This window comes from Hyperoodon ampullatus, assembly GCF_949752795.1.
Source record: "Hyperoodon ampullatus genome assembly, chromosome: 19".
Classification (NCBI taxonomy): Eukaryota; Metazoa; Chordata; class Mammalia; order Artiodactyla; family Ziphiidae; genus Hyperoodon; species Hyperoodon ampullatus.
Genome location: NC_136932.1, coordinates 28,344,859 through 28,368,586, shown reverse-complemented (window position 1 = coordinate 28,368,586; position 23,728 = coordinate 28,344,859). Strand labels below are relative to the sequence as shown.

Here is a 23,728-nt window from a genome sequence, read left to right as displayed (position 1 = left end):
TGTAGATTGAATACTTACGGTATTAGAAATGAAACTTCTTGCTAACAACTGCAAAAATCAAGCACATCAGCTGATAGAGAGGCACTGACTGACTCCCCAAAACTCCCGCCTTACCTAAAAATAGTGTCCCAGCTTCCCAGCCAAAAGGACAGACTAAAAAAGCTATGTCTTCATTCAACTCAAAGACACAGACCCTCGCTTCACCACAAACTTCAGTACTATGGCATTTCCCATTTTAGAATGCTTCGTGTGACAACCTGTTCGGTGGCCAACCACCAACTTCACTTTGAAGTCAATACTAACACTTCACATGGTCTACACGTGTGAAAATTGTGGAAAATGTCTTGACACAGCTCAGGCCAAACAACACTAGCCACACAAAATGACCTATTTCTAAATAATCCCTTTTGGATTATAAACAAACATCTCCATAGGCCCAAAAGTAGATCATTGGTTCTTTCCACAAAGTAATATGTATTTTAAAAAAAAGATAAAAGGTACAGATTGGGAGGTCTAAGGCATGAATATGCCTCCATCTGTAAGCTGAAAATAAATAAATTTTAAAATCCATATTTGCTCTGCTAAGAATAAAAATAAAAATATATGTAATACACACAAGCACTTCTGAGTTTCAAACACAAGCAAATGTGGTGTGTGCACTTACAAAAAGATCTTGGTTTATGTCCACCTTCCCCTCCCAAGTTTTTTTTTTAAGGCAAAAATGTCAATTGTATGCCTCAATCTGGAATAAAATAAAGCACAGCTTACTCTTCTTAAACAGATGTGTCATAGAGATGAAAACTTTGTGAGTGAATTTCAAAATTCAAAGGCTACTCAGATGTGTTAAAGGAAAAATAAACAAAACCCTGCAGTAACCAATCTACCGTAACAACTTACATTTTCTCAATAAACCATAGTAAAATATTTTACAGACACACACACTCACACACACTGTAGTATAGTACATCTACAATGACTAAAATAAAAAAAAATAAAAAGATATATTTTTAAAGTTGAGAAAATTGCTTGTGAAGAATGTAAAATTAGCAACACTGTCCTTCTCACCAGTACAGAATACTGACTGTTCATTGACCCTGTATTCATAACGTTCTATAAATCCAAAGCCTTATGAGTTAGATTAAATAAAGCAACACTCTGAATTCACACACTACATGTGACCAGAAGATAATGACAAGCCAGTCTTATCCCTAATAACCTAACCAAAATGCAACACTATCATTTTTATTTCCAAATAATTATGAGAGAGCCAAGCACTGTTCCATTTTTCAGAAAATAAAAGCACGATTTGCCTGAAATCATTCTTTCCAATGAAAAGGGTGTACTTTACATGAGTCCCACAAACTGTAGATGCACAAAATCCGCATACGCAATCACTAACACTCAATGCAGACTAAGTGATGGACACCAAAGCACAGATAAAATTAAGACATTCAATTAAAGTTACACAAGGGAATTTCAATAGGCAAACTATAATTACCCCTGGTGAAGATACTCATCAAGGATGGCTGCAAATAACATTTGGCTCTGGATAAGCTCCAGTAGCTGAAAAGTTTGGTATACTTGACACAGTTGTCCTTTCCAAATCTAGCCCTGCCTCTACTCCCACTTGACTGAGTGAGTGATTTGGAAATAAAGATGGCCCCATCAAGTTACTTAGTTTCAGTCTCACCCTCATGACTTGATTAAAATAAAGAAGGAAAAAAGGTAAATCATTTTTAACTGCAGTCTCACCTTACACATCTCACCAGCACTGTAGTTCTTTAGTCATCAATGACTTCATCCAATTCCTGAGATAAACAGAAAAGTAAAATGTGTCTAGACAACACCAGTAAGAGACATGTAGCAAACATTCTATCAGCCTCAAGTGAAAGGGCATATAAATTTCAAATGGAAAAGTTACCAAAATGGTACAGTATGCAGCTTTGTAAATGAGTCTGTTTGCTTTACTTTAAAACAAAAACATTTCCTCTCTGTGTGATAAAAGAATAATTAGAAAGTGTTCTTAAAATCCAAACATAAAAATGTCATATCTGACTGACCTTACTTTCAATAAATCAAATGAAAAAGAAGGAGAAAAAAGAAGAGATGACGGAGAAGAAATCCACTCATACGAGTTGAAGAGAGGGCAGAATGAAGAACAAACTGCCAGGACGACGCCTTCCTCCCCCCTCCCCCGCCCAACTCTAGGCATCCACTGTCTCTGCAGTTACACATCTATTAACGATTTGCCTGAAAAGTGTAAGTGGTGAGGGTGAAGGAACAACAATTTTGAGTTTCAAAAACAACCTGAGGGTCTCAATCCAAGAAGAATCCTAAGACCCTGATTTTCTAGCCTGGCTGGACGATCCTCAGCAAAGGGGAGGGTGCACAAGGCTCAAATAATTTGGGGGGAGAGCAATCAAAGTTCCTTAGATAAAGCTGCAGTCCCTTAGCTCAAGAAAATCCTCTGTTTTTATTTTTGTTGATGTGCTTGTGGCCCAATGAGAATTTCCGAGGAGGGGGCGGAGAAAGGGGGTAAAGAAAGTGAAGCTCAGGCAACAGCCCTCGGCGGGGGAGGGAGGGGTGCACCCCTGACCCACTTTTCCCCGCACTCACCCTCCAGCCCCCGCCCCACCCCGCGTGGAAGTCCGAGCCCAGAGGGGGCAATCGAGCGGGGCGTGGGAGGCCTACACGCTCCCCACCCTCAGCCGCGACCCGGAGGAGGGGAGCGTGCAAGGCGGCTCGACTCCCCCTCCCGGAGTGCCGTGGGCTGGACAAACCTCCCGCAGGCTCGCGGCCGGGGTCTGCGAGGCCCTCTCCATGGCCTGGGCCGAGGGCTCCGCGGCCCCCAGCGGAGGGGAAGGGGGCCAGGGAGGGAAAGAAGCTGTAAACAGACCCAGCGTCCGGGCCTCGCCTCGAAGAGCCCCGCTTCCCAGGCCCCGCCGCGAGCCGTCTGGGCCCCAGGCCTGCCCCGGGGCCGACCCTCCCGGGACTTGGAGGACCAGAGGGGAGTCCGGTCCTCTCTCCGGAGGGCTCCGGCAGGTCGCGGAGCGGTCCCAGCAGCAGAGAAGAGGGAATTCAGAACTTACCTCTCATTACTTTCTACGCCATCTTGGATCCACTATGGCAACGCCCCCACAAAGCATTATGGGTAAGAAAGAGCCTTTAAAGTGACCGCCCCTCCTCCCTCGGCCTCGGACTCCCGCTTCCCGCCGCCCGAGCCGCCGCCCGAGCCGCCCCTCGGGCCGCACCTCCCACCCGGAAAGTTGCCCCGGGTGGCTGGAAGGCCCAGAGGCCCGCAGCCCTGTCCCAACCTCCCCCGTACTGTTTTCCTTTAAAATCCCCCCACCATGTTTAAAAACGTGGCTTTGGGTCTTTCCTGTCGCTCCTGCCCCGGCCTCCCTTCCCCCCACCCTTCGCCTCCACGCCAGTTCCCGGTACCCCGCCGCCCTCCTGTCCTGGCAGACACCCCGCGTCTGCATTTAATCAGCCCGAGGTTTCCCTGCTGCTGGCAGCAAAGAGCCGCTCATTGATTTATTTATACGTCTGTTATTGCTCTAGATCTTCGGTGCCCGGAGGCGGGCTTCTGCTTCCCGCCCGTGGGCAGACGGGTGTCGCCCTCGGAGCCCCGGAGCCCCGCAGCCCTGCAGGCCAAGCGGCGCTCTGACTGCAGCATCCGCGTATGGAAAGATGCCTCTGTCCTGCCAAACCGTTCCGGGGCCTTCGGGCTCCGGAACCTGGGCGGACACTGTGTCCCCGAGCCTACCGGCATCGCAGCGCGTTAGGGAGGGGGAGGGTGAGTACTAAGCGAAAAGCAACTTTTCCCCTGTGGACTCTCCCTTCTGCTGTCTCCTCCCCTCGGCCGGTAATGCGATCTGCGACCCTCTAGATGGGGACCCCACCCCTCCCCTAGAAATGTGGTTTTGGGCTCTGCCGAATCCACCCTTTTACAGTCCGGGCTGCTTGCGAACTGGGACTTCCCGAGGCAGGTAACTCGGGGGCACAGATAGCAAGCTCTGGCCGGCGAGCAGAGGCGCGCCAGGGCTCGAGGGAGGGTCCAGGAGAGGGGCAGGGGCCGGAAGGAGGGTGCGCCTTCCGCAGTCTACCTGCCGCATCCCAGCCGGGCGGCGAGCGCCGGCGCCTGGGCGAGCAGAGGACTGCGGGCAGAACTCTGGCCCAAGGCTGGTTGGGGGCCGCTCAGGTCGCCTGGGTGCGACGAGGCGCGCTGGAAGTAGGGGCGCCTAGATGCCAGCCGGAGAACCAGGCGAGCGACCCCGCAGCCAACGCCCGCCGCCTGGGCCTCTGCTCCTGCGCGAGGGCTCGCTGCAGGGGAGCTGAGCGCTCTCGCGATTCTCGCCGCCCGCGTTCCGTTGCGCGGGCGAGCAGAGCTTCGGCCCGCGCCCTCGCGCGGTGGTCCCCTTGCCCCGGGGCCCGTTGGTCAGTCCGCCGCACTCTCACCTCCCATTGCCACTGGTCTCTGCTTTGCAGACTTTGGGGGCCTACTCTGGTTGCTTTTTTGTTTCCCCCAAGCAAATTTTGACCAAGAGGTGTCCAAGGGAAAATTCCTCCAGGACACCAAGACTTGCGAAATTGTATTCGGTATAAAATGCTGTTGAAAGGCTCTGAAATTAGAAGAATGCACAGGCATTAAAGCCCTCCTTCGGTGCACGGGGAGGGCCTGGGGCCTTCGGGTCCACCCAAGAGTTTTACGCTCCACCAGACCCTAGGAGAAGCCTCTCTCGAGGAACCTGGATGGTTGCTGACAGAAGCTCTGCCCCCGGGGAGCTAAAAACTCCACCAGGCAATTGTCCCGGCCAAGTGAGAAGAGTGGGGTGTAGACTCCTTAAGGGATTGGCCCAGGGTCAGCGGTGAGGGAGGGAGCGAGGTGGTGAGTCACTGCAGGCTGGCTGAGAACGCGGCGTGCCGGGAGGGCCCTCACCTGAGTCACCGCTTCTCTGAGCTCCGAGTGAGTTGGGAAACTGGAGCCCGGAGCCAAGTTCTTGGGCAATCCAGGCCCCGCCGCCACGCGGGTCCGTGGGCTGGGGTCGGCGAGGCAGCGCTGCTCGCGACCCTCTGCCGCTGCCCGCTGGAAAATGAGCCGCCCCGCCCGTCTGGAGAAGGCTCCAAAGTCTCCCCTTTGCGCGGTAGCCAGTTACTGTTTCCAGTCCCCCTTCTGCACCTAGTCAGCCCCTCCTATGCACTGACTTACTGGTTGCTTTGTGTTTACCCGGCACCTTAATATGTGTGGTCTGAGTTTCCTGTAATTCAGCATTCAGTAAGCTGAGGGCAAGGACTGTACCTCGCCCATGTTTCTTTAGGAGGTGCTCTTCTTGGCCTTGCATAGGCCTGGACCCAGAGAAGAGCTTGATATATGTATGACTGCCTGACCCACCCGTTCGTCCAAGACAACGTGCATCCTGGCCCATCCTAGTGCAAGATGCCACCTGTGGCCTCAGCTAGAAAACCCTCCTAACTCCTTTCGCTGCCTCCACTCTGCCCCCTACTGTCTGCTCTCCATCTGACCAACCCAGTGAGGTCTGTGAAATGTTGTCACGTGAGTCCTCTGCTTAAACCCATGGGAGGTGTCCTCGTCACACTTAGAATAAAACCAATTTTGTAACCATAGCCTACAAGGTCCCATGTGAGGGGGCTCCTCACCATGATCAGCACACTGGCCTTCAACATTCCCCTGCAGCACTGCAAGCCTCCCTCCAGCCAGATCCTTGACCCCTAGATCTGATGGCCATCATCCTTTTAGTGCTCAGGTCTCAGCTCGGATGTCCCCTCCTGGAAGAGAATTTTCATGATCCCCTTCACCAAAGCAGGGCATTCTCTATTCTTTTTCCCTGAATTAGGAATGTTCTTGTTTGTCTATTTGTTGATTGTTTATTATCTGCCCCAGCCCCCTTATGGAGTATAAGCTCCATAAGGGCACAGGCCTTGTCTAACTTGTTCACTCAGGGCCTGGCACATATATAGGCATTCAGTAAAGATTTGCTGAATGAATGACCAAACCTTTATGAGAGCGAGGGGTGGTGGTGAAAGAGTGCAGAAGCATGGAATGAGCAGCTGACGGCCCTGGCCATCATCAGACCACTGGGATTGTACACAGCTAGAGGCAGGCAGGTAGGAGTGGAGCTGGGGGGAAACAGACCCCTTGGTCACCATTAATGGTGCTCCATTCTGATTCTGATCTGATGAACCACAGCCCCAAATAATTCCCCACTCACGCCCGCTTCCTTCCCTCACTTTCTTTCTCCCCATCCCCAGCAATGGCCACATCTTATTCTGTCCACACCTAAGGCTCAGCCCTTGGGTCTCTCTTTTTCAACTACACTGCCTGCCCTTCTCTTTCGGTCTCAAGGCTTTAAATAGTGTCTTTACCCTGAGAAAGGACTCTAAACCTATAGCTCAAGCCCAGGGCTTTCTCCTGAGCTTCAGACCCTAGTCCAGCAGCTTCTTAGCGTCTCCACGGGAAACTCGCATGGACGTCGCAAGCTCAACATGTCTAGAGGTGAGTTCTTGACTTCCCCCCACAAACGTGCTCCACCATGGTCTTCCCTAGCTCCATCTCTTAATTGCTCAGGCCACAGTCACTCCTGTCTTTCTCTCAAACTCCATCTTCAATCCATCTACAAATCCTGCTTTGCCTTCAAAATGTATCTAGCAACCGACATCTCTCATCATCTCCATTGTTGCCACTCTGGTGCCATGCACTTTTATCTCCTTCCCTTTGCCCCCATCCAGTGTATTCCCAATGTAGCCACCACACTGGTCTCGATAAAGTGCAGATCGAATCCTAGCTCTCCTCTGCTCACACCCATCTGATTTCTTCTCATCTCATTCAGAGGATAAATCTAGAGTCCCACACGATTTGCCTCTGATTTGTTTGACCTCATCTCCTGCCTCTCTCCGCTGGCTCTGTTTCAGCCATAATGGGCTCCTTTTTGAGTGTTCCCTCTTCCAGTAACACCGTCTCCCCTATATTCACATGGCTCACGCCTCTGCTTCCTTCAAGCTTTGCTCAGCCCAGTGAGTCCCTCTCTCGCCAGTCTACTTAAATTTTCAATACTCCCCCCTCCCAGACACTCTATTTCTTTCCTGCATTTTTCCCATAGCATTTATCACCTCCTAAAGTAATAAATAATTTGTTATTCAGTTTCTTGTCTGTATCGTTCCATGTGAAGAATCAGTTTGCTGGTCACCAAAGACTTGTGTTTGTTACTGGGAACTACATTTCCCAGCCATGCCCTTGCCTTTGGGGCCATGTGACTAGTTCTTGCCAATAGACATGAAGCAGAAGTGTGACTCTGAATGAGCAGGGCAGATCCGCAGGACCAAAAATACATGCAAGGACTCTCAGCTGAGCAGACAACAGACCTTTATTATGTTAACCTGCTGAGAAGTTGTGATCTGTTTGTTACAACATTTAGCACCTCAATCACTGTACCTTGTGTACTGTGGCCCAGTAGAACAGAAGTTCAGTAAGGGCAAGGGCTTGTGTAGGTTTTGTTCATTTCTTTCTCCTCAGTGCACAGAACAGAGCTTGGCATATAGTGGGTACCTAATAAATATTTGTTGAGTGAATGAATTAGTTTCCTTTTTCCATGACCAGTCATGAAAATAAGTGAATGGTTGTCAAGGAAAGGACAATGTGAAAGGAATTTTTTGTTTGATTGATTCTTAAACATTAGTAACTCTGGATTTCTACAGAAGCACTGGCTACAGGTCTTGGTAAAACTAAATGGAGCTTCGTTTAATTCTGTTCTCCCTGCTTCATCTTTCTCTTTTCTTTTTCCCACTTTTCTGCTTTCTCCATCTCTATCCCTCTAGGTCCTCCGTCTCTCTCCCCTTCTTCTTCCACTCTTTTTTCATCCATGGATTTTCTTCTCTTTTTATTCCCACTTAATCTAAAAAAAAATATTCACTGCCTGTTAATGTGAGCTACTGCGAGTACTCAGCCAGTATATCTACTCCAGGTTACTTAAAATAGAGACGTGGGAAATAACGGGGTTTAAAAAATAAAGAAATATTAAATCCATGGACTCCTACTCTCCTTCTACATTTAAGACCCACTTCATTTCTTCTTGAAATACAGAAAAGAAGTGATGGTGGTCCAGATAATTCAGACTAACCCTCCCACTAAGGACTACTAAAACAAAAGAGACAATGTATTCCTCAAAACATCTGCTTGGAAACATCTGGTGGGTTAATGAGAGTGAAAACTATCAGGGGTAGACAGAACAGGGAGGTGATTCTATGGTTTGGGGTCCTTGTGCCCTAAGGTCCTTTGCTTTTGACAGCAACTTAAGTCCAGAGTAAGTATCACCTCGCACACATTAAGACAACTGTTATCAAAACAAAAACAAAAAACAGAAAATAACAAGTGTGGGCAAAGATGTAGTGAAATTAAAATACTTGTGCATTGCTGGTAGGAATGTAAAATGGTGCGACCACTATGGAAAACATTATGGCAGTTTCTCAAAAAATTAAACAATGACCATATGATCCAGCACTTCCACTTCTGGGTATATAACCAAAAGAATTGAAAGCAAGGACTCAAACAGCTATTAAACACTCATGTTCATAGCAGCATTATTCACAATCACAAAAAGGTGGGAGCAACCCAAGCGTCCATCAAGAGATGAAAAGATTTTTTTTTAATGTGGTATATACACACCATGGAATATTACTTAGCCTTTAAAAGAGAGGAAATGCTACACATGCTACAACATGGATGAACCTTGACAACATTGTGCTATGTGGAATAAACCAGCAGCAAGAAACAAATAACTGTCTGCTTGTATTTGTATGAGGGCATCTAGAGTAGACAAATTCTTCGAGAGTAGGAAGGGTGATTGCCAAGCAGGGGGTGGGGAGCAAGGATGGGGAATTGTTAACTGGATACACATATAGCGTCTTCAGTGTGGTAAGATGAAAAGACTTCTGGAGATTAATTGCAGAACAATGTAAATGTACTTTACTGTACACTTTAAAATGACTAAAATGGTAAACTTCATGTTAACAGAGATTTTACCGCAATTTTTAAAACTTTTAATGGTTAAGACAGTAAATTGTGCATTGCACCACAATTTTTGAAAGAAGAACAAAAATTTAAAAAGACAAACCATGCAAAAACTACCAAAAGAAAGTAGGCATTATGGCAAAAAAGCATGAGTGGAAGTAAAGAGGGATGCTTCATAATGATGGTATGCTTCATTCACCAAGAAGACATAAGAGTTCTGAATTTGTGTGTGCCTAATACACATAGCCTCAAAATACAGAAAGCAAAACCATGGACAGAATTGCAAGAAGGTAAGACAAATCTACAAATACAGTGGAAGATGCATATATCAGTAACTGTTAAAACAAGCAGATGGAGAGCTAGTAAGAAATAGATCTGAACAACTGGATAAGCAGACCTTACCTAATAGATACATAGAGAATACTGCAGCCACAACTGCAGATCACAAATTCTTCTCCAGTCTACATGGAATGTTTATGAAAATGCTGGGCCATATAACAAGTCTCAACAAATTCAAATGTTCTAAATCATACAGAGTACATTCTCAGACAGTGATGCAAATAAGATAGAAAACAAGAAAAAAAGTAAGAAAATATCTACATATTTGAAAATTCTTTTTTTTTTTTTTTGCGGTATGCGGGCCTCTCACTCTTGGGGCCTCTCCCGTTGTGGAGCACAGGCTCCAGACGCGCAGGCGCAGTGGCCATGACTCTCGGGCCCAGCCACTCCACGGCATGTGGGATCGTCCTGGAGCGGGGCACGAACCCATGTCCCCTGCATCGGCAGGCGGACGTTCAACCACTGCTCCATCAGGGAAGCCCAAGAGATGGTTATTATGTAGTCATTAAGAACAATGATATCGGGAATTCCCTGGCGGTCCAGTGGTTAGAACTCTGGCGCTTTCACTGCTGAGGCCCGGGTTCAGCCCCTGGTTGGTGAAATAAGATCCCGCAAGCTGCTCGTAGCGGGCCAAAAAAAAAAAAACAACAATGAGCCAATGAGGTCAATCCATAAGTACAGACATGGAAAGATGCCTACAGTACATTAGGAAAAAAAAGCAACATGCAGATCAATAAGAGTAATATCCCAATTAGGTAAAATATCAAAATAAAGCAAAACAGAAAACCTGAATGTGTTTATATATGTAGAGGAAAATCTGGAAGGCTGCAAACTGATTGTTAATAATGGAGTTATATTTCATAGTGTTGGATTATCACTTTTTTTTTCTCATGGTATGCGGGCCTCTCACTGTTGTGGCCTCTCCCGTTACGGAGCACAGGCTCCGGAGGCACAGGCTCAGCAGCCATGGCTCACGGGCCCAGCCACTCCGCGGCACGTGGGATCTTCCCGGGCTGGGGCACGAACCCATGTCCCCTGCATTGGCAGGCAGACTCTCAACCACTGCCCCACCAGGGAAGCCCAGATTATCACTTTTCAAATTACTTACTTCTTTGTATTTTTTTTTGTCAAAGACATGTATTACTTATATAATTTTTAAATTTTGTTTATTTATTTAATTTATTTTTCGCTGTGTTGTGTCTTTGCTGCTGGGCGCGAGCTTTCCCTAGTTGCAGCAAGCGGGAGCTTCTCTTCGTTGTGGTGCGTGAACTTCTCATTGCAGTGGCTTCTCTTGTTGCGGAGCACGGGCTCTAGGCACGTAGGCTTCAGTCGTTGTGGCACGTGGGCTCAGTAGTTGTGGCGCACGGGCTTAGTTGTTCCGCGGCATGCGGGATCTTCCCGGACTAGAGCTCAAACACGTTTCCCCTGCATTGGCAGGTGGATTCTTAACCATTGCACCACCAGGGAAGTCCGTATAATTTTTTTAAATAGGTAAAAACATGAATAACAAAAGCAGCACTGTAGCATTAGAATTGACTTGAGCAGTTAGAGGTGCTTAAATACAATTTTGTTACTTTCCTTTTATTTTTGTGACCTTAAGCTTAAAGTATGTTATTGAAATGCCAAGTAGATGAAGATTTATCAAATATATGAAAACGTAATCGGATTTCCATAGCCAGTGTTTCCATATTTTAATTTTTTCTTTTCATTTCCTTTTCTTTTTATTTATTTTTAAATTTTTTCCCCATATTTTAATTTTGTATGAAGTTATTTTTAAGTACAATTCCATTTTCTACAATAATCAAGGATATAACTCCATTGGTCCAAAAGTAAATAGGTGAAGATTAGTATTTTTCACTTATAGGCAGGATATCTAACTTATTTTACCGTGACCTCAATTTTTAAAAAAATACCAAAAGGAGGGAAGATTGATTAGAGTTCTTGCAATAAAAACTCCCAATTAGGGCTTCCCTGGTGGCGCAGTGGTTGAGAGTCCGCGTGCCGATGCAGGGGACACGGGTTCGTGCCCCGGTCCAGGAAGATCCCACCTGCCGAGGAGTGGCTGGGCCCGTGAGCCATGGCCACTGAGTCTGTGCGTCCAGAGCCTGTGGTCCGCAACGGGAGAGACCACAAAAGTGAGAGGCCCGCGTACCGCAAAACAGAACAAAATAAAAAAAACCCCTCCCAATTAGCATGAGATAGTGACTCAAATCCAAAATATATTTGCTTCATCTTTTACTCTATACAAATTATCACAATTTTATTGCTTACTCAGCGTCTTTGAATTTTGTTAGTTTTATAAAATATAAAGTGTCAAAAACCTTAAAATCTTATATTTGGAATCATGCCATAACAATAAATAAATTGCTATTACCTAGAGGCCTAAACAGTTGAGTTTTTTCCCCTAACCCTTTTTCTGTAGACCAACATATTTCAGTAATATCATAGATTTGGAAAGAAAAGTTATTTTAAATTAAAATAAAATTAGAGTTTCTGTTTGTTAACATTTAGGGTACCCTTTAAATACAGAATTGTAGAAAGACGGGAAGGATGTTTAACTGCCCTTTATTGCGTGATGTGATAATACATAGTGGTTTGGTGGCAAATGTCAGAATATCTCACTGGGACAGACATAAATTCTGGAATTCACTAAGCAACACTGAATTTCATTGTGATGTTAGGAATATGCCCTAATATCTTAATTCACTGGGTAAATTATTTAAGTTAGTGAATTCTAAGATTTTTCTCTTTGTTCTCTTGCTGAGTAACAAATAGTTGTATTTTTCTTCATGGATAGTTGAAAAAAGAATGTGACTAGCTCCTTAAAAGTTTTTATATTGATGACCTATTGAAATAATATTTTGGATATATTGCGATATTGGGATATCCAACATTGGGCTAAATAAAATATATTCAAATTAATTTTGCTTATTTTTACTTTTTAAAAATGTGGCTATTAGATAATTTAAAATTACATATGTGGCTTGCATTTATGGCTCATGGTATACATATATATTTTTTTGGCCACGCCATGCGGCATATGGGATCTTATTTCCGAGACCAGGGATTGAACCCATTCCCCCTACAGTGGAAGCATGGAGTCTTAACTACTGGACCTCCAGGGAAGTCCCGTGTTAGCGTATTTTTGTTCAGTGCTGATCTGGAAGAACAGCACTAGTGTAATTTTCTTCCCTTGTAAGTAATTTGATTTTTGTTTGTCTGGATACCTTTTTACCTTTAATACTTTTTAAAAAAATACTGAAAAAGTATTGTATTAGCACTGGTCATTCTGGGCCACACCTTATGGTTGTTTTTTTCTTGATATTTATTTTTATTGTGGTTAAAAATACATAACATTAAACTTACCATCTTAACCATTTTCAAGTGTACAGTTCATTAGTGTTAAAATCTCTAGAACTTTTTCTTCTTACAAAACAAACTCTGTACCCATTAAACACGAATTCCCCTTTTCCCCTCTCACTCATAAGTTATGTTTTAAATATAATATGGTTAAGAAATTATAGCCAACTAATAACGGAAAGCTTGCAGGTTATCTACTAGTCCTATGTTTTTTCCTGTTAGCAAACAGGCAAAGAAGTGTTTTAGTGCAGTTCTTTTTCCCCTGCCGTTTCTGATTTTAGAGTGCAGTTCACACTAAGAAGCAAAAATGTGTGCATATTGTCCAGAAGGCATTTTTTTCAAGGATTGTTAGTGTTTTTGGAGTTCCCATCTGCTGATGTGGCTGCTCTAGGTCACTGTGCCCTGATCCACACCTCTGGGCAGCCTGGGCACACAGGCAGGATGCTTTAGCTAGGCTGCAGATAGCAAGTTTGCTCTCCCTCTAGTCTAACTGGGGTTATTAGTGAGGTGCATTTCAAAGAGAGGAAAAAACAAAATTTCAGTTGTCTTAAGTTTAATTTTCCTTTTACCTGATGAGGCATTTCTATTTTAAGTGCACCAAGGAAAATCAGCTTTTCCCAGGAACGTGGCATTGACGCCTCTCCTGAAATGAAAACTCCCCTTTTCATTTGCAGATTATTGACCTTAAGTTTAGGTCTTTGTATATGTGTGCTCTTGATTTCTAATGCTACAGTTAGCTCTGCACTGCTTTCTGGATAATTCCTTTTAATGTCACAGCTCCCCCCAGAATGGCATTTCCAATAGAACACTGTCGTCTTTAACACTTTAACCCTGAGGCCATTAGTGCTCTTCTCTTGCTAGGATCAAATCTCCGTGGATTTCATTGTCCCCACATCCCCCACCTGACTGCTCCCAGGTACTGGAAACTCAGCGTGTCCCACATTGAGCTCAACCTGTACCACTCCAGACACCAAACCTGCTTCTCCTGGTTCTTTATTCATGATTTGGGCAAGCCATCCATCCATCAATGTGAACATCTTTCCCTTTTCTAATTTCACCTAATGTATAATAAATGTATAATGTCTAGTGTATAAAAAATATATTTTACTAAGGTTCAACAGTAAATGACAAATTCTTTGAGATGTCTGCATCTGCTTATGGCAACTAGGCACCTCCCCTCTCTATAAATTATGCACGTGGAAAATAGGGCTAGTAAGTGCTGGACATAAATAATTGATAATTAAGCTTTCCTAAATGATGAATCGCACTATTGTATCACTGCAGATGGCTGCCGTGTGTGTTTTCGTTTTGATGGGTAACTTTCAAGGGTTCCTTGTTGATTGCTTTGGTTTTGGCTGCTGTTACTCTCAAATAATGTTTTCCTGCTTGTTATTTAATTAAAGAGTTGCCTCACGTTGTGGCGAGTGATTTTATCCACGTTGTTTTTTTTAAATAAATGTTTGTAGACTAAAGCATCTCCATGTGTAGAAAATCCAAAAAATGAACATCTGGTTCGATTTTTCTCTTAGAACTTTCTTCTCTGTCTTCCTTGCTGTGGCTTCTTCACAGGCTGAAATTGCTGAATCTCATTTTTTTAAGAGTTTGCTGTATACCTTAAACATTGAAACATTTACCTGAGCCGTATAACACATAAAGAAGACTTTTGCCGATTCATAAGTTCTTTGTATTAATCTAAGAACTGGGGTATATGAGAGCATCGATAAAGTATGTTATGTTAGGAGTCATTCACTTTGAACAGCTTGCCTTTGTGGGAGAATTAGATTATAGAAATGTGGCTTAAGAAGCATTCTTTTTTTTCTGGAAGGGGTGTGGTGAAAAGGGAACCTTCCTGCACTGTTGGTAGGAATGTAAATTGGTACAGCCACTATGGAGAACAGTATGGAGGTTCCATATAAAACTAAAAATAGAACTACCATATGACCCATCAACCCCACTACTGGGCATATACTCAGAGAGGACCATAATTCAGAAAGAGACATGTACCACAATGTTCATTGCAGCACTATTTACAATAGCCAGGACATGGAACCAAACTAAATGTCCATCAACAGATGAATGGATAAAGAAGATGTGGCACATATATACAATGGAATATTACTCAGCCATAAAAAGAAATGAAATTGAGTTATTTGTAGTGAGGTGGATAGACCTAGAGTATGTCATACAGAGTGAAGTAAGTCAGAAAAAGAAAGAAATACTGTATGCTAACGCATATATATGAAATCTAATAAAAAATGGTACTGATGAACCTAGTTGCAGGGCAGGAATAAAGAGGTAGGCATAGAGAATGGACTTGTGGAGTTGGGGTGAGTGTAGCATTGAAGTATATACACTACTGAATGTAAAATAGTTGGCTGGTGGGAAGCAGCAGCATAGCACAGGGAGATCAGCTCGGTGCCTTGTGATGACCTAGAGGGGTGGGATAGGGAGGGTGGGAGGGAGGCTCAAGAGGGAGGGGATATGGGGACATGTATGCGTATGTCTGATTCGCATTGTTGTGCAACAGAAACTAACAGTATTGTGAAGCAATTATACTCCAATAAAGATCTATTTTTTTTAAAAAAGCATTTTTTTAATTGAAGTATAGTTGATTTACAAAGTGTTCATTTCTGCTGTACAGCAAAGTGACTCAGTTATACATATACATACATTCTTTTTTCTATTCTTTTCCACTATGGTTTATCACAGGATATTGAATATAGTCCCCTTTGCTATGCAGTAGGTCCTTGTTGTTTATCCATTCTATGAGAAGCATTCATTTAATCATCAGATTTGGAAAGTGTTCCCAGATGGTATGTGAAGTGTTACCCAAGCCTCCCTTGGTGACTTAGTGCCATCACGTCCTGGCACGGTTCTTCCTTCTATCTGGATAAGGCAGATGGGGATTCTGACCCTGACTGCTGATTGCATCTGGTTAGTGTAGAGTTGAAAATATCCCTGCCTCCTGGTTGGTCAAGGTGGGGCAAAGAGAGCCTGTGTGACTGATGTCCCTGTAACCTTGGCCATTAGCACTGCTAATGAATTTGAGACTAGGGTTTGTGTATGTGTCTATATCTTTCATAGCACTAATCCTGTCCAATTAAACTACATAATCTATGTGGTAGTTGGTAGCTAAAGCCTGGGGCAGTATTATTTAAATTTGTATTTTCCTATTAAACAATCATTTTGAAACAAATATGAAAAACAAAGAGCCTTCATTGTAGAGGGTATGGAGGTATACACATAGGTACGTAGGTGCTGAGACTTCTGTGTAAAGGTATGAGCTGGCTTATGAAAAATCTAGGCAAAGAAACGTATGTGTGTATGCATGCTGATACCTGCAGATAAGATTCCTGAATAGGTGGAGAACAAAGAATAACAGCTTCCAGTGTAAGGAAAAAAATCAGGAACAAAACACATATATATGTTCACTAACATCTCTCTCTCTCTCTCTCTCTCTCTCTCTATATATATATATATATATATATATATATATATATATATATATATAACATAGATATGTTCATACATTATATGTTCAGGTGCATTGTTGGGCCTTCTGGTCTTTTGCTCCATGGTATCATAGGCAGATCATGGTAAAGGTTCAATTAAGAATGTCACAAGGAATACGGTGATCTATTTTATATTTGGTATCTTGGGTTCTCACTGCTATGATTTTGCTTATTTTGTGCCATTATCCCCAATCAAGAGAAGAAAATTTTCCTAGGGTTAGAAATTGCTCTAATTGTTTGTTGAAGGGTTAACCAATTTTTTTCTGCATCAGCTTTTTCACTTGGCTTAGTTTGACTGGTTTCTGTTTGATTTTTCTGTCTCTTGCCCTCTAAGAAGCTATTTTGCCAGCCACTTCATTATGGGAGGAGAGAAGTTTGATTCAACTCATCCCGAAGGCTACCTGCGATCTGAACTTTCTGGGAAACAGACCAGTTGCAGTATGATTGTAATCCATTTACATCCACGCGGGGCTAAGTGGCCCAAGTCAAATGGTCTTGTCAAAATAAGTTTGTAATTGCTGGTTCAGCAGTGTTTGTAGCTTGGTCTGAGTTGAGAGGGGCCCTGGGAGCCAGACTGCAGCCTCTTTGATGGATCAGGGTCTCCTGGCACTAGAGGCCGCCCCGTGGAAAAGTACAGAGTCTGCCTGAGGGTGAGGACAGCTCACAAAACCCAGCTCTCCTAGGGATCTGAAGCTCTGCCTAAATGCCACCTCTGCAGACTGCCTTTGCCCGGCCCCTATCTTGCCCTCACCTCGCTTTTCGTTCCTCTTCATAGCATTTAATACCATATAAGCGTATATTTCTCTGTCTCCTCCTGTTTATTATCTGCCTTCCCCATCAGAAGGTACATTTCACAGGGCAAGGGCTGTCCTACTGCTGCATCCCAGCACCCAGGACAAAACCTGGGGCATTATGATAAGCCCTTAATAAAGATCTGTTGAATGAATGACTCAAAAAGTTCCCCTTGATATCTGATCTGCTATCAGACTGTCTCTCTCTCCATTCATTCATCTCATTCCATAAATATTTATGGAGCATTTTCTCTGCACCCAGCCTGAGGCTTTGTAATAATAGCTTCCATATGGCAATTGAGTGTCTGCTGTGTGCTAAGGAAGGCCCTAGAGACTTCTCAGACATTATTCCTAATCTTCACAAAGACCCACCTGACAGAGGATTTATTATCAATCCTATTTTGTAAGTGAGAGAAGTGAGGTTGCAAGAAAACTGTGTTTCCATCAGGTGAACAGCACTAATAGCCTTATACGAAGTGCATACTATGTTCTGGGCCCTGTTCAAAGTGCTTTACAGAAAGTTTTCCCAAAGTCACATAACTAGATCTGCCTAGCCAGAGATCCATAACCTTTCCACTGCTTCTCATGCTTCAAAATATCCTGCCTTTCTCCAGAAACTCCTAGTTTAGTGGGGCAGACAAAACATAGGAACAGGAAATGTTTCAGTAGCACACAAGGCCCGAAGGGATGGGATTCTGTAGGAATAGGGAGTGTGGGAGGGGAGTGGCAAGGGCAGATGCTTCGGTGCTGGTGTGGAGAACAAGGCCTTGGAGGATGGCTGGGTGTTCACGAGGCGGGTGGGAAAGGGGCTTCCCGGGAGTGAGGTGCAGAGCACAGGCCTGCAAGCATTCACGTTTCTGTTGAATCAGCGACCATTTACTAAGAAACTACCGTGGACCAGGTACTGTGATAGGCGCTGGGGATACAAAGCTGAAATGAGCATGGTTTGTTCCTCCCCTGGAACAAATGAGGAAGCCAGTCTGGCAGGAGTGGACCTATCCTGATGGTGAAACAAGATTGGAAAGGTAGGTGGGGACTCCATTACCTCGAGACGCTTTCCACTCTCTCCTGTAGGCTCTGGGGAATACTGCAAGTTTTTAGGCAGATATGTGCCCTGGAGAAATTATCTGTTTGTTTGTTTGTTTGTTTGTTTTTTAGGAAGGTTAATCTGGTGACTCTTCCATCTGGAGCTTTAATTAAAAAACGTTGTTGTTGTTGTTCTTGGTTTTCATTGTTTTCTTCCTTTGTATCTGGGTTGACAATCCTTTCCTTCAACACCTTCTAATTCTGAATCCAATAGTACTTTACAAAATACCAAGTCCTTTATGCTTCAGATTCACTTATGACAGCTCACACTCATCAAATGTCTGTTCTCTGATTTTGCTGCTACTACCTTAGCCATTAGAGTGGAAAGATTTTTTTTTTCTGATTGAGCCAGATAAGTACTCTTCCTCATTCACCGAGAGTCAGCTTATGCCTGGAAAATGCCCTTTCTTCTCACATGGACTTGCTGTTTGCGTCCATTTCTTCCTCCCTTTTTTATTTCCTCTGGTGTCACAATACTTTATGTACTTTAAAAAAGTGTAGTTGTTTTTTTTTTTACCTTTTCAGGCCATAAAGATTATTTTATTTATTTATTTTTGGCTGCTTTGTGTCTTTGTTGCTGTGCGTGGCTTTCTCTAGTCGCGGTGAGCGGGGGCTGCTCTTCGTTGTGGTGCGTGGGCTTCTCATTGCGGTGGCTTCTCTTGTTGCAGAGCACGGGCTCTAGGCACGTGGGCTTCAGTAGTTGTGGCTCGTGGGCTCTAGAGCTCAGGCTCAGTAGTTGTGGTGTACGGGCTTAGCTGCTCTGCAGCATGTGGGATCTTCCCAGACCAGGGCTCGAACCCGTGTCCCCTGCATTGGCAGGCAGATTCTTAACCACTGCACCACCAGAGACGTCTCAAAGATGATTTTAAAACAAGGGAACACTCATTTAGGTTCATTTTGAGGTTTATGCCAGCTAACAAACCTTCGCAAAGTTTAACCGCCTTGTTTACACTTCTCTGTGAGCCTGTGAATGACTGAGCTCTTCCAGTAGCACAGGAGAGCAGACTTGACCTTCACTTGCAGGCTGTCTCCCAAAGGAGCATCAACACTGGCCGTTTTGTTGTTGTTTTTATGAAGTAGTCATTAACTGCGCTTCATGTTGCACAGAGCAAATATTTTCAAAAGGCTTCATGATTTCATGTTAAGAAAGCAAATCAGGGTCACTTCAAAGAGGGAGGTAGAAGCAGAGAACACAGAAGAAATGTGGCACATTTCCCTTTGCTTTCCCCCTTTCTTAGTTAATAATAATAATCGCTAACATTTATTGAACACTTACTGTTTGCCAGGCCTGGTTGTTCTAAGCTCTCCATACATGTTCTCTCGCTGTGTTCTCACCCTAACGAGTAGGGTCCTGATTTGACAGATGAAGAACAAAGAGACACAAAGAATTGAAACAAAGATCGCAAAGCCTGGAAGTGACTAAATCGGGATTTGATCCCAGCAGTCCAGCTCCAGAGCCTGGGGTCCTCTGCCCTTTCCTGCTGGTCAGGTCAGGTGCACTCAGGACCCCTGTGCATGTCCTGTCTGTGAATCTGTCTAAGTAGATCATCAAGTGAGGTTTGTGAGATATGGAGACACAACCATCCGAAAGTAGCCAGCATGGCCATGACATGTTCTCCTGAGTGTCTCTTGACAGAGTCCATGTCTGCTGTGTAATTCCACCTGCCGACCTGACCTTGGGAGTCCGCCGTTACCACACGTCAGCTTGTTTAGGGGAAGGCCCATCGATTGAAGGTTGACTGGTCACTTGAGTTCTGCAGAGCTGACCTCTACTCTCTAGTAACGTATCTCAGTGTCGGTAAATGGGCGTCAGGTTGCAGAGGAAAGAGAACAGCCTTATAAAGCCATCCAGCAGCTCCAGGCAGGAACAGCACCTCTTTCCAGAGAGATGGGGACAAAATATGTTGAAATAAATTATTAGATTAAATTATAAATGCCATAGACTTCCTGGCTTCTGGGTCTTGTTTTTCCTGTCATTTCTGAATGATCAGACTAAGATGAGTACCATTCAGTTCTCGCTCAGCCTGTTGTTTTTACTGGAGCTGATCTCCCACTTAGGATAATCCATCAAAGTCAAATGTATTATCAAGTCTTCAGGTCAGATTTAAAGAACCAGATATATATAGAAGGATGTATATATAGAAGGATGGTTGAAGAGAGGTTGGAATCAAGATTGGAAGTTTTACGTACCTTAAACTCTTTTCAACCTTGGCAAGTCTATCACTCAGGCTCTCAAATTACCCACTTGTAAAGTGGAGGCAGTTCTGACTTTATAGGAATGTCATGCTTGAAAAATGCATTGCAACTGCTGGATGCAAAGAAGTATGGAGCAAGGTTAGCTGCACTCACTAGGCTTTCAGGTTGGTTATTTCTGCAGTTACTGATAGTTCTGGGTGGAGAGAATACCCACTGTTTTTTAAGCAACTGTCTTAAGTAGTGAACAGGGCTTCTGAAGGCCTTTCTGCCCCGGTCCCTATATAGAGGAGATAAGATGGTTGTGTTTGTACATCACAGTTGAGTAAAGGCCATTCCTCCCCTTCTTAGGTGGCAGAAGAGCTGGTGCTGATTTTTTTGGTCCTTTATTGCATTAGATCTTATTTTGTTGAGGTAAATTACTGCTAAAACTCTAAATTATTTGGAGGCTTAGTGACCTTAGGATTGTCAGATATCAAGTTTTCTCTTGACTCTCCGGGAGTTCAGATCTCTCCTGTCATCTGAAAGGAAGCAGCTGAGTTTTCGTTGGGCCCCTAATACTCCACATCCTCTTGTGTGTTTCGTCGCTTCTTCCTCACGCTCCCTACAGCCAGGCTGCACAGCTGGTGTTAAGAAACAAGGCGCACACAGGTGGGCTTTCCTTCTTCCTCTCATAGAGATGAACCCCCACGTTGTGCTTAAATCCAGTTGCCATAAACTGAACACTTTTATTCACATATGGGCAGGGAGAGCAAGTTAGTTAAAGGAACTTGACGATATATCCATTTATGAAGCAGGATTTTACACATACAGAGCTTTGTGTTAGCCATGGTGCCGTTTATTCATTCAGTAAATACCTGTGAGTCATATATTGTGTTCACAACTGGGAATGCAAAGGTGAGAAGGACTTGGCTTCTGCCCCGAGGAGCTCTGACAGAGTGGGGTGGGCAGATTGCCCCTGACTGTGATGGATCGTGTTAAGTTCTCCGAGAGAGACAGGGCCAGAGTAACCTGAAAGCGCAGTGGAGTGGGGATGGCTTCCGCCCAGGGAAGTGGCTCTGAGAGAGGAGTCCTGGAACCTGGAGGGATGAGCAGGACTTCCCGGGTGGAGACTGGGAAGGTCATTAAGGCAGAATTCACAAGCACTGCAAGAAAGCACAAAGATGCACAAGTGCACATCGGGCTTCCAGAATGGCAAGTAGTCTGTAAGGACTGGATCGTGAGGGATGTTGGTGGGAGATGAGGTTGGAAAGACAAACTGGGCCCATGTTTGAAGGGCTGTGAATATTGTACTGAGAAGCTTATACTCTTCTATGGCAGTAGAGAAGGTCATAGTCATGAGTGGCTTTGCCATTGACTAGCTTTGTGGTGTAGGTTAAGGTATTGGCCATCACTGAGCCTCTGTTTCCCCATCTATAAAAATACCCATCTTGGGACTTCCCGGGTGGTGCAGTGGTTGAGAGTCCGCCTGCCGATGCAGGGGACACGGGTTCATGCCCCGGTACAGGAAGATCCCACATGCCGTGGAGCAGCTAGGCCCGTGAGCCATGGCCGCTGAGCCTGGATGTCCAGAGCCTGTGCTCCAAAATGGGAGAGGCCACAACAGTGAGAGGCCTGCGTACAGAAAAAAAAAATACATCTTGGGAATTCCCCGGTGGTCCAGTGTTTAGGACTCCATGCTCTCACTGCTGCAGGCCTGGGTTCAATCCCTGGTCAGGGAACTAAGATCCCACAAGCCACACAGTGCAGCCAAAAATTTAAAAATTAAAAAAAAAAGTCAAAAAATATCCATCTTGCTGGAGTATTTTCAGAATTCAAATAATGACAACTATTGTGGTTTGATTTCCATTTTAAAAAGTTAGCTGTTTAAATCAACTCACAGTGTAGAGTGAATCAGAAAGGGAGGAGATTAAGGAGACCAGTTAAGAGGTCATAGTTTTAGTTAAGAATGAAAACTACCTGAACTAGGATAGCAGCATTAAAAAATAAGGATGGTGCAGATTCAAAAGTTGTGGGCAGTGTGAGTTGAGGAAAGGGGAGAAGTTAGGGCAGAGGACACGGAGGAGCAGCCCCTGGGGGCAGCTACCACTTAAATGGGATCCTCTGCATGGGTTTTGTCTGCAGGTTGGTTTGTGCCCAGGCCCCAGTGTAACCAGACCAGTTGGTCACAAGTACCCCAGTATCTACTGCCTTGGAGCCTGTATTCATCTGCCCAGGCTGCCGTAACAAAATACCACAGGCTGGGTGGCTTAAACAACACATACTCACTTCTCACAGTTCTGGAGGCTGAGAACTCCAAGATCAAGGTGCCAGCAGACTGGGTTGCTGGTGAAGGCCCTCTTCCTGGCTTGCAATGACTGCCTTCTTACTGTGTCCTCACATGGCAGAAAGACACTGGGAGTTCCCTGGTTGCCTAGTGGTTAGGATTCCCGGATTTCACTACTGTGGCCCGGGTTTAGTCCCTGGTTGGGGAACTGAGATCCTGCAAGCCTCATGGTGTGGCCAAAAAAAAAAAAAAAAAGAGAGAGACTGATATCTCTATTTCTGTTCTTATAAAGCCACTAACCCCATCTGAAGGGGCCCACCCTAAAGACCTTATCTAACCCTAATTATCTCTCAAAAGCCCCATCTCCAAATATAGTCACATTGGAAATTAGCCTCAACTTATGAATGGGGGAGTGGGACATGAGTCCATAGCACAATGTAAAGTCCATGTAAGGAATGGGCCTCTTTTCCAAGTGAGTGTGTGTGTGTGTGTGTGTGTGTGTGTGTGTGTGTGTGTATTAGATTGGATTTTTTGCCTTTTGTCTGCTATCTTCTTTCCTTCTTCCTTCCTTTATAATTGTACTACAACTGATTTTGTTTTGGGCATTCAGCTTGGCAATATTTAGTAAATTTTCAGCTGTGGCCCAGCTATTTCACTTCTCTGAGTGTCCATGTAAAGGAAAAACACACTCCTGTGTGTTTCCTCTGCTCTCAGTATTCTACTACAATGCTGATTCACTTTTTTAAAATTAATTAATTAATTAATTAATTTTTATTTATTTTATTTTTGGCTGCATTGGGTCTTCGTTAGCTATGCGCCGGCTTTCTCTAGTTGTGGCGAGCAGGGGCTACTCTTCATTGTGGTGCACAGACTTCTCCTTGCCGTGGCTTCTCTTGTTGTGGAGCATGGGCTCTAGGTGCACAGGCTTCAGTAATTGTGGCATGTGGGCTCAGTAGTTGTGGTGCACTGGCTTAGTTGCTCCATGGCATGTGGGATCTTCCCAGACCAGGTCTCAAACCCGTGTCCCCTACATTGGCAGGCAGTTTTTTATTTATTTAATTTATTTAATTTATTTATTTATTTATTTACTTTTTGTGGTACACAGGCCTCTCACTGTTGTGGCCTCTCCCGTCGCGGAGCACAGGCTCTGGACTTG

The 23,728-nt window shown here is 44.4% G+C and overlaps 1 protein-coding gene across 1 annotated transcript in view; it reads left to right on the top strand.

Annotated features, from left to right (window-relative positions):
* Positions 1 to 2,501: 2,501 nt before the first annotated feature.
* The window catches only part of LOC307067907 (E3 ubiquitin ligase RNF157-like), a gene marked incomplete at both ends in the record, with an annotated part of 72,708 nt that continues 51,481 nt past the window's right edge, over positions 2,502 to 23,728 (top strand). Inside the window, 7 exon segments of the mRNA XM_079725534.1 lie at positions 2,502 to 2,535; positions 2,624 to 3,016; positions 3,157 to 3,321; positions 3,562 to 3,680; positions 4,121 to 4,410; positions 16,571 to 16,639; positions 16,641 to 16,674. Of these exon segments, the coding sequence (XP_079581660.1) occupies positions 2,502 to 2,535; positions 2,624 to 3,016; positions 3,157 to 3,321; positions 3,562 to 3,680; positions 4,121 to 4,410; positions 16,571 to 16,639; positions 16,641 to 16,674 (1,104 nt within the window).